This window comes from Podarcis erhardii (genome assembly GCF_964252035.2).
Source record: "Podarcis erhardii genome assembly, chromosome: 17".
In the NCBI taxonomy this organism is placed as follows: domain Eukaryota; kingdom Metazoa; phylum Chordata; class Lepidosauria; order Squamata; family Lacertidae; genus Podarcis; species Podarcis erhardii.
The window spans coordinates 20382810-20396965 of NC_138515.1; the positions used below are offsets into that span (position 1 = coordinate 20382810).

Sequence of the window (14156 nt, forward strand, 5' to 3'; positions counted from 1 at the left end):
AATACTTACATTGAATATACCAGTCAACTGAGTATAAAAGAGTCCCGTAATTCCAATCAGCATTATTAAACCCATGAAGGTAGATATTCTTATCAGGGCAAGTTCATGTCTAAATACAAATATATCCTGTAAATAAAGAAAAATAGAAACAATTTTTAGCTGTCTTTTGCATATAAGAAATACAATTAAAGTGAAATTTACTTTTTTTTGTTGCATACTGTTTCACTCAGCATCAAAGTTTCAAAATATATACAGACCAATGAAGGATAACAAAGTTTGGCCTTTTAATGCAAGAGTAAGTCTTTGAATTGGCACCCAATCTCAAATCTGAAACAACAGATCTCATATTCGTTCCACAAAATTTACAGCATATCAAACTATTAGCAAGTTAGAAATGGATGGGCTAAAAAAAGGGGGGGGGGGTTCTGTCCTCTTCAGGTTCAAATTGTTCTACTATTTCAATTTTCTCTTTCTTCCTACAAAACCCTTCTAGAGCCACATTTGCCAGTCAGGTACTACTGGTGTGGAAAGGAAATGGTAGCTTTACAAAGCCCAGTATACACAGCTGTGCAAGCAAAGGTCATGTCAATATGTAGGGCATGATCACCTGGGAGTATTTCTCACTCTTTGCATGAGCTAGGTATACTAAACTATATGAACTAAACATGCACTTTTGAAAGGGTCCATGCAGACAGACTCATGCTTTTTTAACTTATGGAATAATAGAGAGCTGTGTTTATAAGAATGCAGAGAACAGACTGTCCCTCACATCAAGAGCATAAATCTCGACTAGCTTGTGGACTGGTGATGGAAAACAAATTTTCTAAGAAAACTACTGTGGCCAAAAGCTGCAGTTAAAATCAGGCACCGGAAGAGGCACTTATAGAATCATAGTTTGTAGAGTTGGAAGGTAAAGGTAAAGGACCCCTGGATTGTTAAGTACAGTCAAATGTGACTATCGGGCTGCAGTACTCATCTGGCTTTCAGGCCAAGGGAGCAGGTGTTTGTCCACAGGCAGCTTTCCGAGTCACGTGGCCAGCATGGCAAAATCACTTCAATGGCACACCGCTACAGAAGCCAGAACACACGTGTCAGAGCCACCCTGGGTCCCAGCTCACAAGAGACCAAAGTCCAGTCCAAGCTATATACAAAAGGTTTTATTGAAGATCATTGTCGTCATTACATCCAAACTCCGTGGCTCCGCATCTGTTACCCTTAGATGTTAGAAGTCCCCTCTGAGTCCGTCCCTCCCCTGCACCAATTTAAGAGGCTTGTACTGCTCCACCTTTTCCTCTCTTTCCTTTTCCGCAGGGTCTTCCTGCCCCCCTGTCTTCCCTCTTCCCGGGACTCCCCAGAGGCTGAGTCTTCTCCCGCCTGCTCCCCCCTCCTTCGTGCTTTGGCACCAGGCTCCTCCTCAGAGCTCTCCTCATTTCCGCGCGCCTCTATATTTGAACTTGGCGCGCGTACGTTGCCTCTGACCTTCCTTTCTACAGTTACGCTGCTCTCGGTACTACACTCCTCCCTTTCAGGCAGGACGTCTTGCTCCGAACTCCTCCCCCTTCCTCCTTCCTGTCCTGCTCTTTCTGACACACTGGCAACTCCCCCCCCTCTACTCCGTTCCGACGGGGGAGCTGGTCCCGCTTTGCCACTCCCACTGGGGATTCCCTCTTCGTTCCCCTCTCTCTGACTGATTCCCTCTCTATTGCCCCTTGGCCTGACCAGGGGGGCTCCCTTCTGGGAATCCTCTGATTCGCTAGACGGACTTTGGGACAACCTCGGCTCGTTGTCGTCCTCTTCCTCCTCGCCCTCGCTCTCTGTCTCCTCTCTCCCTAAAACCCTGACATCCATCCCCCCCTCGAAGCCCCCCCTTCCCCCCTCTCTCTCATCGGGTGCAGGTTGTGGAAGCTGCCGCTCTTCGGAGGCGGACGCAGGATACAGATTCTGCACCTCCATCTCCTCTGTTTGCAGTTCGTTGTACGAGTGTTCGAATTCGGGTTCTTGACCCAAGGTGTTCTCTTCTCCCTCCTCCATTGGTACCTGGTCCGGTGCTGCCTGCCAAGGTCCCGTCAGCCATTTCCTGCGCCAGTCCTCCTCTGGTTGCTCGTCCCACCAATAAGAGGGTTCTGTGTCCACCCCCGAACACGATCCCCTGGGCGAGTTGGAGTCCGGCGACCTTTCTTCAGCTGAAGAAAAGCCGTGGAAAGTGCTGCCTGAACATGTGGGCGTAAAGAGCCAGTCATCAAAGTACTCGGCTGGCATGGGTCTATGAGGGAAAAGGGCATGGAACTCGTCTTTTAAAAGAGGTTCGTCTAAGGCGTAGCCCGGCACCCAACCATTGGCACTGACTGGGGCACCCTCTCTGACTAGAAAATATTCTACTCCCTCTTGCCCCCATCTCGAGTCCAGGATCTCTGTGACCTCGTTGAGTGGTTCGGCCCTAGGCGCCCTCTCCCTCTCCTGTGACTTAGTGTGTTGTTGCGTGACTGTGTCAGACTCCTGAAACCTGTGCGGTGCCTTGTAGGGAGTGAGCACCGATCTATGAAAGACCGGGTGCACTCTGGAACCTTCGGGGAGGGCTAGTCGAAAGGCTACAGGGTTGATTTTAGCCTCCACCTGGTACGGCCCTAACTGCCTGTGCCCCAGCTTCTTCTTGGCCAACGACTTGGCTGGCATCGCTTGGGCCGCTAACCACACCCAGTCCCCCACCTGGATCTCCTCTCCCTCTCTCCTGTTTTTGTCAGCCTGCACCTTATATGCTTGCTTGGCCAGCTCTAAATGTCTCCGCAACTCTTCGTGCACCTCCTGCAGCTCCGCTGCAAACTGGTCGGCTCCTTGCGGCACCCCCTCTCCCGGTGCCACGAACCCCGGGAAGGTTCTGGGGTGACGACCATTGTTCGCGAAAAACGGCGTCACCCCCGTGGACGCGTGCTTCGTGTTGTTATAGGCAAACTCTGCCATCGGCAGGTAGTCCACCCAAACTGCTGGTCGCTGGTTGGCGTAACATCTCAGGTACTGCTGCATGATCGCGTTGACCCTCTCAGCTTGGCCGTTGGTTTGTGGGTGTCTCGCCGACGTGAGGTTGATCTTGACGTTCAGGATACCTAAAAGCTTCTGCCAAAAATTGGAAACAAACTGGCGCCCCCTGTCGGACAGGATGGACTGCGGCAGCCCATGCACCTTGAACACGTGATCGATGAAGAGTTTGGCAGTCTGTTCCGCCGTCGCCACCTTTGCGCATGGAATGAAGTGCGCCATCTTGGTGAACAGGTCCACAACCACCAGTACCGCCGTCTTCCCCCTGGAGCTGGGCAGGTCAGTAACGAAGTCCAGAGCTACCCTCTCCCACGGTTGCTGTGGCGTTTCCAGCGGTTCCAACAGCCCCGCTGGCTTCTGGTGTACTGGCTTGAACCTCTGACAAGTGTCACACCTGGCGACGTAATCCGCTACCTCTCCACGCATCCGGGGCCACCAAAAGTCTCTTGCCACCAGTTCTATTGTCTTCTCCTTACCGAAGTGGCCCGCACTGGGGGCGTCGTGCAACTGCTGCAGAACCTTTGCGCGAAGCTCGTCGCTTGGCACGTAGAGGGCACCTTTGCGAGTTAGCAGCCCGTCGCGTAGTTGGAACTCTTCGCCACTCTGCACACCTCTGCGCAATTCCTCCATCTTGGACTGTGCGAACTGATCCACTTGCAACGCGCGTCGCACCGCGTCCAGATCTACTGTGGCGGCAGCGCACGACCACGCCTGCGGTGCGAAAATGTGCTTGGCTGCTACAGGCGCCGCTTCATCGAGATATTGCGGTTTCCTGGATAGCGCATCGGCTATAACGTTGGAATCTCCTGGGACGTACTCTATCCGAAAGTCGAAATCCGCGAAGAATTCCGCCCAGCGCATGTGCCTCTGGCTTTGGAGCTTCGCCGTGCGCCAATACTCTAGGTTCTTGTGATCCGTGCGGACCTGTACTGTGTGCTTGGCTCCTATGAGGAAGTGTCGCCACGCTTTGAAAGCTGCGTGAATGGCTAACAGCTCCCTGTCCCATATGGTGTAGTTTTGCTCCGCTTTGCTGAGCTTTCTGGAGTAAAAGGCACCGGGTCTCCAGTTTCCATGTGGATCTTCTTGCAGGAGTACGGCTCCAACCGCTCTGTCTGACGCGTCGGTCTCTAGTCGTATGGGCTTGCCTGGATTCACGTGCAGCAGCTGCTCCTCGGAGGCGAAAAGGCTTTTAAGCTTCTGAAAAGAGCGCTCCGCCTGTTCCGTCCACACGAACCTCTTTTTCTTGGAACTGAGAGTGTCCGTGATCGCTGCCGTCTCCTTTGCAAAACCTCTGATGAATTTGCGGTAGAAGTTGGCGAAGCCGATGAATCTTTGGACTTCCTTCCGATTGCGAGGGCTCTTCCAGTCCAACACCGCGCGGACCTTGGCGCTGTCCATGGCCAGCCCCTTGTCGGACAGCTTGTAGCCTAGGAAATCCACGTCCGTCACATCAAACTGGCACTTCTCTAACTTGGCGTAGAGCTTGTTCTCCCGTAGTCTCTGCAGGACTTCCTTTACGTCCTTCTCATGGGCCTCCTCCGTTTCCGAAAAGATCAGGATGTCGTCGAGGAAACACACGCATTTCTTGTAGAGAAGTCCCGCTAGCACGTGATGCATAAATGCTTGGAAGACGTGAGATCCATTTTGGAGACCAAATGGCATAACTCTGTATTCGTACGTGCCCAGAGGCGTGAACATGGCCGTCTTCCACTCATCGCCCTCCCGGATGCGTATGAGGTTATACGCTCCACGCAGATCCAATTTGGTGAAGATCTTCCCCTTCCTTACGGTTGCCAGGAGATCATCTATCTTGGGCATGGGGAAGGCCTTGGGTTTGGTCTTACTGTTTATGAATCGATAGTCCACAATGAGTCTTTTCTGGGGCGTGTCTTTCTTCTTTACAAAGAAAACAGGACTGCCCCCCACCGCTTTCGATTCTCGGATGAATCCGCGCTTCAAATTGTGCTCTATGAACTCCCTGAGTTCTTGCATCTCGTCCTCAGACATGGAATACAGCTTTGCAGTCGGCAACTGCGCCCCTGGCACCAGGTCGATGGCACAATCATAAGGCCTGTGGGGCGGCAACTGGTCAGCTTCCTTCTCGCAGAAAACCTCCAGGAACCCCTCGTACTTGCGGGGTACTGCCTGCACCATGCCAAGTTGCAACTGCTGCTCAGCTCCCTCCTCCTGGCTGGACTGGATGCAATGTTGAGCACAGTACGATGAGCAAAAGGTGATCTGCCGTTGGTACCACGCTACAGCAGGACTGTGTCTCTCCAGCCAACTCATGCCTAATACTATAGGCGTGTCTGAAAGGCGGGTGACATTGAAGCTGATGACTTCTCGATGATTTCCAATCCTCATCACCATGGGAGGCGTCTGTTGCACAACTTGTCCTCCTAGCAATTTCCTGCCATCCACCGTGACTACGTTCAGAGGTGTTGTCGCTGGCAGAAGCGCTATGCGATGCTGCTTGACAAAGTGCGTCCCCACAAAATCTGCGTTGCTCCCAGAATCAATCGTGATGGGGACTTCCAGGGTGGTTCCATTCGGCAACTGAAGTGTTGCAGTGAGCTGCACCGCTGGCTTGGGTGGTAAAGGGTCTGTGCGTTGCAAAAGCGCTGGGGACTGCTCTACAGATTCGCCTGGCTGAGCCCCAGCAGCTCTGCTTCCAGCCAGGCACTGTCGTTTCCCTGAGGTTGCTCTGCTTGCATCATTTCTGCTGCAACAGTTGCTAAAGCTGCAGTGTGTTTCTGCAGCCTCTGGGGACACTCTTTCGCCATGTGCTGTGCACTGTCGCAAATGTAACACTTCCTGGTCCCTCTAGGAGGCTTTGCCTTCACTGCACCGGAAGCTGGGGCTCTGGCTGTTGCTTGAGCCTTAGCACCACCAAGTTCCATGGGCTCCTCCCCCTGCCTTCCCAGTGGCGAAGGATGTGACTGACTGAACTCCCTGGGGATGAAAGAAGACGTCCTCGCTGGTGGACGCACCTGACGTTCTTCCTCAGTGTGCCAAGGACGTCCCTCGTGCCGTATCCCAATCGCCAAAGCCCTCTGCACAAGCTCCTCCAGGGTCTGGGGTCTGTCTCCCCTGGCAAGTTCATCCTTAATGGGACCGCTGAGCCCCTCCCAGAACAAATCCCTCACAGGTGCACAATCCTTCTCCCAGCTTAGCGCAGTCAGTAAAGCAAAAAATCTAGAATGGTACTGACGCACAGTGGCTTTGCCTTGCCGCAATCCAAAAATTTCCCTGCGTGCAAGATCCACATCTACAGTAGACTGGAAGCAGGCATCCATCGCTTTAATGAATTCATCTGCATCGCGGCGGGCAGGGCCATCTTCACGCCACAAATTGCGCAACCAGTCTCTGGCCGGCCCATGCAAGTGAGAAACAATAAACCCCACTTTCTCCTCCTCATCTTTAAAGTCATGACGAAGCAAGTGCAATGCATACAAAACGTCTGCTCTGAAACTGGGGTAGTGCTTCAGGTTCCCATCGAAGTGGGTGACTAGGCTGCCCCCCCTCCGTCCAAGTCCAATCCCCTCTGATCTGGACCCTGGGAACCCTTCCCTGCTTGCACGTTCCCACCTTGTTTGCAGGTCCTGGCAGCGCTTCTCCATTTCGTCATGCTTCTTCTGAGACGCAAGGACTGCAGCAGTGAGTTCGGAAACTGTAGTTCGCAGCGCTGTCAACTGCTCCTCCGCAGTCATGGCTGTCACCGTTCGTGAGCTTTGCAAAAAAAAAATTTTGCGTTCTTTGGAGGGGACTTTCTGTCAGAGCCACCCTGGGTCCCAGCTCACAAGAGACCAAAGTCCAGTCCAAGCTATATACAAAAGGTTTTATTGAAGATCATTGTCGTCATTACATCCAAACTCCGTGGCTCCGCATCTGTTACCCTTAGATGTTAGAAGTCCCCTCTGAGTCCGTCCCTCCCCTGCACCAATTTAAGAGGCTTGTACTGCTCCACCTTTTCCTCTCTTTCCTTTTCCGCAGGGTCTTCCTGCCCCCCTGTCTTCCCTCTTTCCGGGACTCCCCAGAGGCTGAGTCTTCTCCCGCCTGCTCCCCCCTCCTTCGTGCTTTGGCACCAGGCTCCTCCTCAGAGCTCTCCTCATTTCCGCGCGCCTCTATATTTGAACTTGGCGCGCGTACGTTGCCTCTGACCTTCCTTTCTACAGTTACGCTGCTCTCGGTACTACACTCCTCCCTTTCAGGCAGGACGTCTTGCTCCGAACTCCTCCCCCTTCCTCCTTCCTGTCCTGCTCTTTCTGACACACTGGCAACTCCCCCCCCTCTACTCCGTTCCGACGGGGGAGCTGGTCCCGCTTTGCCACTCCCACTGGGGATTCCCTCTTCGTTCCCCTCTCTCTGACTGATTCCCTCTCTATTGCCCCTTGGCCTGACCAGGGGGGCTCCCTTCTGGGAATCCTCTGATTCGCTAGACGGACTTTGGGACAACCTCGGCTCGTTGTCGTCCTCTTCCTCCTCGCCCTCGCTCTCTGTCTCCTCTCTCCCTAAAACCCTGACAACACGGAAATGCCGTTTACCTTCCCACTGCAGCGGCATCTGTTTATCTACTTGCACTGGTATGCTTTCAAACTGCTTGGTTCGCAGGAGCTGGGACAGAGCAATGGGAGCTCACCCCGTTGCGGGGATTCAAACCGCCAACTTTCTGATGGGCAAGCCCAAGAGGCTCGGTGGTTTAGACCACAGAGCCACCCCAAGGTCCAACCCCCTGCAATGCAAGAATCTCAGCTAAAGCATCCATGGCAGATGGCCATCCAACCTCTGCTTAGAAACCTCCAAGGAAGAGGAGTCCACCACCTCCTGAGGGAGACCGTTCCACTGTCAAACAGCTCTTCTCAAGCTACAGAATGTCAGTTAAGTACAACCTGCTCTACACTTCCAGATTCTATATTCCCAATTCATTCTCACTGAAAGACTCACCTCCCTGATGCCTACAGAGAATGAGCAAAAATTTATGCACACCATACAGCTGTGTGTAGGTAGCAAATAGCGGAAGAAAAGTTTTGGATGAACAGTATTCCACAAAGAGAAATTGGAGCAAGCCAAAAGTGGCGCATCACTGAGAGCTTAAGGGCAAGATCAATCATATGTACCAGGCCACCTTGACTGCTCTTCATCTGCCACAGCAAAGTACAGTGGTCCCTCGGTTTACAGACGCTTCAGGTTACAGACGCTTCAGGTTACAGACTCTGCTAACCCAGAAATAGTACCTTGGGTTAAGAACTTTGCTTCAGGATAAGAACAGAAATTGTGTCGTGGCGGCGCGGCAGCAGCGGGAAGCCCCATTAGTTAAAGTGGTGCTTAAGGTTAAGAACAGTTTCAGGTTAAGAACAGACCTCCGGAACGAATTAAGTACTTAAACCGAGGTACCACTGTACAAGTCAATGAGAATACATTTGCCCAGGCTGAATACAGGCTGAATACAGGGAGTGACCGATTTGCACCGGTCCGACTGACGAGTGATCACATGCATGCTTGGCGCTGCCGACTTGGAAGTGGCCCCCAAATGGGGCAGGGTTATGCACATCCCACCAATGCACACGGGGGTCAGGAATGGAACCCCCACCCAAAATGGTCGCTGTCTGGACTGCAAAGCTAATACCAGAGTCTTAAAACCCTGTCACATGGACACACTGTCAGAAGTACTAATGAAGGCACACCTCCTGGCCTTTGACATCTGAGGTGTGTATTTTCAGGACTCAGCCTATTCCTGTGACTTTACTGTTTCTGAATTTTAAATTGTTGCAACTAAACCTGGGACCTACTGGTGAAGGTAGGCTGGTAATACTACTACTACTGCTACTGTTACTACTATTCTGTGAACTGCCCTGAGACCCCCGGGTATAGGGCGGTGTATGAATTCAATAAATAATAAATACTACTGCTACTAAGAGTAAGAATAATGCACTCCTACTCAACCACTTGCTCCTGCCAGAGGAAGATTTCAGCAAATTTCAGCAGTGCCCTTTCCAAATTCTGTACTCCCCTGCCTCTCGCCTTCTGCTCAATCTACTACATACCACATAGTTGTGACATCAAAGAACTGGTCCCCCTGCCCTAAATTCACCTCTGCTCCTGCTCTCTTGCAGTACAAGATTCATAAACCCCCCAAGCCACACCTTAGCTCCCATGCATTGTCAAAACAGGAGGCATACTCTTCATACCATTTAGATTTTTAAGCATTGGCTATATCACATTTTCTTATTGCTTTTATAAATCATTGCACTTGCATTTCTATTAGTACTATATAGCTCCATGATGATGCCACACATCCCATTCTGAGTACTTTTAAGCAGACAAGTGGATTATAAATAAATATTATCTAGATTCCTCAGTACATCCTAACCCAAAAGGATTGCAATATGAACCATTAATTTATTAGATATTTAACAAGAAGAAACATGCCCTAATTCCTAGATACAATCACAAGGGAGTATAAGCACTCATGTATCTTCCCTAACATAGGGCTGCACATATTCCAAGATATGTTTGCTCATGTGAACATTCAAAAGAGGGTGGTGGTGGAATCACCTACATTCAAACCAAGGAATAATTCAAAAACATGCAACACGTCCTTAAAACATAATACAAGAAGCTGACCATAGTCATGGGCTCTCAACTATTACCACTTGAAATCCCAGATTGAACACTTCCCTTTGAAGGATGCTTAAAAACAACAACACTCATGTGCACACCCATGATGTTTTCACATGATCTAGTGGATTGGTCTAAATGGATTTGGAAAAGGAGTAGACCTGGTGTGGACTATGGCTTCCACCAGCCCTGACAAGTAGCATATGGAGATCCATGAAATTTTCTGAAGCTAAGAAGGGGTCCTCGTATTTGTAAAGGTTATGAACCATTGGATGAGAGATTTCCTTCCTCAAACCAAATCAACGTATTTTCCTCCCATATAGTCAGGATGAGCACACTGCTTGTCTTAACCTACAAACCAGATGCTGTGGTTTACAACCAGATCTGGTCAGTTTCTCAGCAAGTCAGATTCAAACCAGGGGGCAGGAAGTTGCCTTGTTTAGCTAACCAGTGTTAGCATGGGTCCCTGATCTGCACTAAACTCTCCGGAAGCTCTCCTCCTGGCTGCGTAAACCCAAGGATTTCAGAGGCTCTTTCCTGCTCATCCATGCAGTGCTGCTGGTGCCAAATCAAAGCCATCTCCTGCTGAACTGATGGATCTACACCAAAAAATATTTGGGAAAGAGTGCAGGCACAACTTGCTTTTCTGCACAGTTAAAAGTTGCTTCAACTGGCCAGCGTCAGGGCACAACCCAAGTTACAATGTAGAGGATCCAAAATAGCAGAACCTGCTTTGCACAAGGCCTTGGAAATCTTCTGCCAGAGCTAAATGAGACAGTGGTCTGACTCACTTGGCGTATTATCATTCCAGCAGATTTAACAAGACACAAAATGTACAGAGATGGAGACCCATGCTAGCCACTTGTGCTGTAAGCTGGTCAAGTACAAGATGTTGTTTTCATACTTTCTGGAAAGCACAGCATTCCCTGGGAAAAGTTATACCTGTCAGATATGAAATAAGCAATCCTTTCTGACAGTGGCCAGGACACAAAAACCAACAGTCCCTTAATAGATTTGTGCAGTTTCTTTTTAGCTCTTGTAGTAACACTGCTCCTCCTACTGGAGGAAAACGTACATTATCTGCAGCCTACTAAACAAATGAGACAATACATATTATACTTTTAAGGACTTCAATTTTTAAATACTTAATTTTTTATCCTGAAAAAAAAAAAAACATGGTTCCTATGGATCATGCAAATAACAATCGCTTTCAGATGAAGTTAATGGACTATGCAGAATTAGATAAATTAACAGGAAGAATTTGAAACCGGTGGGATCAGAAATTCACGGAAGTCTGGAGTAAATTTACAGACTATTTGAAAAGTATTTGTGAAGACCAGACAACGTTTGTAGGTTTACAAGAAGTTCTGTGAGGAGTATTATTGGAAGTATTGCAAAAATTGATAGAGGAAAGGATAATTTGTTAAGAGACTTAAAGACAATATGAAGTTAAGAAATGTATAAGAAGTGGATAAAATGGTGGATTATCAGAGGTGCTGATGGAAGTCTAAAAAGATTGTATAAGTGATAAGTTTTGTGGTACATTTTATAATTTATATGTTAAAATCAATAAAAATTATTATAAAAAGGAAAATAACAATCTCTTTCATTAAATTAAATCTTATTCAGTAGCTTAAAAAGATAACAAAAGTCTAAGGAACTGAAATGCCCTATGGGTATCAGTCAGAGAAGATGGGGTGGATAAAAATAAATGCTTAATCTTAGATTTAATTTAAGTGAGGTTTTACAAATTTAAGTGAGGTTTTACAAATTAATTTAAGTGAGGTTTTACAAATTGCAATACAGTTAAATGCTAGTTTCATTCAGGTTTTTTTTTAAAACGAGCAGAAGGCAGATAAGTCATTAACAGTGTGATCCTACAACCTGCTGTAAGTATGTGGATCTGTGACAACCTTTGTACCTGTGCATCTTCCTGTCATCATTAGCATTACGGAGAAGCTAAACATTCACAAGAAGCAGTTGCGCCAGTGCAGTTGCTTTAAATCAAATTCTTAGAAAATGTACAAGACACAAAAAACATCTATTCAATGCAATGGACATATTCTAGTGCAAAACACTGACTGTACTAAGCTATTGTCTTAAACTGTACGTAATTTTTATAGGACAATTAAATGGATTTTGCTTGCTGTTTGTGTCCCTTAGTGTCAAGCAGCAGAATGAGTGATTGGGTAGCACACATTTATGGAGGATATCAAATCCTCAGCTACACAGTCAGAAATGAGCCAAATAGTACACTCATGTCATTTCTGAAGCTGCAGATCTGGCTGAATTTCCATATATTTTTCACTCAGCTACCAATTCCACAGAATTTTATTTATTTTTATTTATTTATTTTTTTGCGACTATCAAATCATCTGAACCAAATCATTTGCAATATGCAAACAACACTGAATGCCAAAGGCGTGATTTTTTTAAGATTTTTTTTGAAGCAAGAGGCTCTCAAAACATCAAAATCTATAATTTGGGACCTATAATCAGTTTAAAACAAGAGTTTTGCCCACACATGCAGACCCTCTGTTTCTCCCTTTGTGCGATCAACGATTAAACCAATAAAATATATAATAAACCATAGTTTCCCAAGACTCTGAGGTGCAAAAGTATGGCCACCAGCTTTGGAAATGCTCAGGAGCTTAAACCATGGTTTTACGTTGGTTTAAAATCCTGGTTTGCCCAAAAGCTGATAGCTATGATAATACACCACATTAATCACCTTAGGCCCTTATCTGTGTTCCCATCTCTAAAAGATGACATTTCTCCTTTGATCATTTTCCTTATACATAAAATTTTCAAAAGCTGATATATTTCATTCTTTAATATTGCACCTCTCTATCAATTTTGTACGCAATGCCTACACTGTGCTCCTTAATGACAGAGCCCGAGGTCCTGTAAAAATACATGTCTGCAGGGCCAGATTTAGGTTTGATGAGGCCCTAAGCTACTGAAGGTAATGGGGCCCTTTATATGTCCAGTTGTCCTTTGTCAACAACAAATTGTCCCCGTTTTCTGTGTTGAATATATGCTATATGGTTATTTACGGACCTAATGAGTATCTAAAGCCATTTGCACATAACAAAATATGTATTTTATCAAAGTAATTGTTGAACTGAAATACAATTAAGAAAAAGTATATTAAAACACTGTTGCTGTATGAAGGTTTTATTTTATTTGTTTTTAATTTTATTTGCTTTTTATCTTATATTTTAGAAATGTACATCCAGGGTTTTCTTTCCTTTAAATTTTTTTGGGGCCCACAAGAGAGTGGGGCCCTAAGCTATAGCTTGTTTAACATAAACGTAAATCCAGCACTGCATGTCTGACTTCTAGACCAGTGTTTTTCAACCACTGTTCCGCGGCACACTAGTGTGCCGCGAGATGTTGCCTGGTGTGCCGTGGGAAAAATTTAAAAATTTGAAAGATTTAAAAATAAAGTATTTTATAATTTTTCATATTTCTGTTTACTTACTATTTCATAATAAAGTAATTATAAAATACTTTCTTTGTGTTTATTTGATTCCTATTCAAGAGAATTACTTTATATATAGTCAATATAGGCACAGAGTTAAATTTTTTAACATTTTCTAATGGTGGTGTGCCTCGTGATTTTTTTCATGAAACAAGTGTGCCTTTGCCCAAAAAAGGTTGAAAAACACTGTTCTAGACCACTTTTTATCTGGGGAATATAACAACCCCAAAGACTGTACGTTCCTGGGAGAATATACGTTCATGGTTCTTCATGTGTAAGACATCCTACATCAGGGTGGTTCAGCATTTGGCTCTTAATACTTGATATGCCTCTGACCAAGTACATGTCTTCTGAAGAGGTCCTAATTTGGTAGGACACTATGAACATTACACATGTGAAGGAAGGTGTTAACACTCAGATTCTGCCAACCCGTCCCCCCCAAAAACCAGACTTGCTTACATCTGCATAAGCACCCAGGTTGCCACATCTGGAGAGCATGATCATTGGTATGCCCTGATGTTATGTTACCTAGGCATTTAAAGGTGCTCAAGTATATCTCCAAGCTGGTATGGAAAAGAACAATGTGTACCATTGGTGTACATGTAACCATCATATTTCCTGCATAACATGTGATAGTTGGCCCAACACTAATGTTGCGTATTTTATTTGTTGTGCATTTTGTGCATTTTGTATTTTAACATTGTATTGTGGTTTTGAACAGTTGTAAGGTGCCCTGAGTGGCACCAGAAATGCATATAAATAATCATATATAAATATATATATAAATAAACAAAACTGTTGTGTTTAAATTCAGTTTAGAATTGTCAGGCATTGGAATCAATGTCAAGGGTCCACATTGCTTTATCTTCTCCCTACAGATTCGCTATAGATTCCTTTAAAAGCCTTTGCATTTTGCAGCAACTTTCTGGTTTTGTAAGAGCTATTGTCAGGTGTTTGGCCCCCTCCTTATTTTCCTATTTGCTAGATCGATGGAAACAAATCCATACATTTACATATGCCA

The 14156-nt window shown here is 46.7% G+C and overlaps 1 protein-coding gene and 1 long non-coding RNA gene across 3 annotated transcripts in view; one reads left to right on the top strand and one right to left on the bottom strand.

Annotated features, from left to right (window-relative positions):
* The window catches only part of LOC309332595, a 417968-nt gene that overhangs the window by 401368 nt on the left and 2444 nt on the right, over positions 1–14156 (top strand). The gene's annotated exons all lie outside the window — the stretch shown is intronic.
* Positions 1–14156, bottom strand: part of ZDHHC21 (zDHHC palmitoyltransferase 21) — a 52496-nt gene that overhangs the window by 22990 nt on the left and 15350 nt on the right. For both annotated transcript variants that reach the window (XM_081845574.1, XM_081845575.1), the window contains exon 7: positions 10–126. In XM_081845574.1, the coding sequence (XP_081701700.1) occupies positions 10–126 (117 nt within the window). The remainder of the gene's footprint in view (positions 1–9; positions 127–14156) is intronic.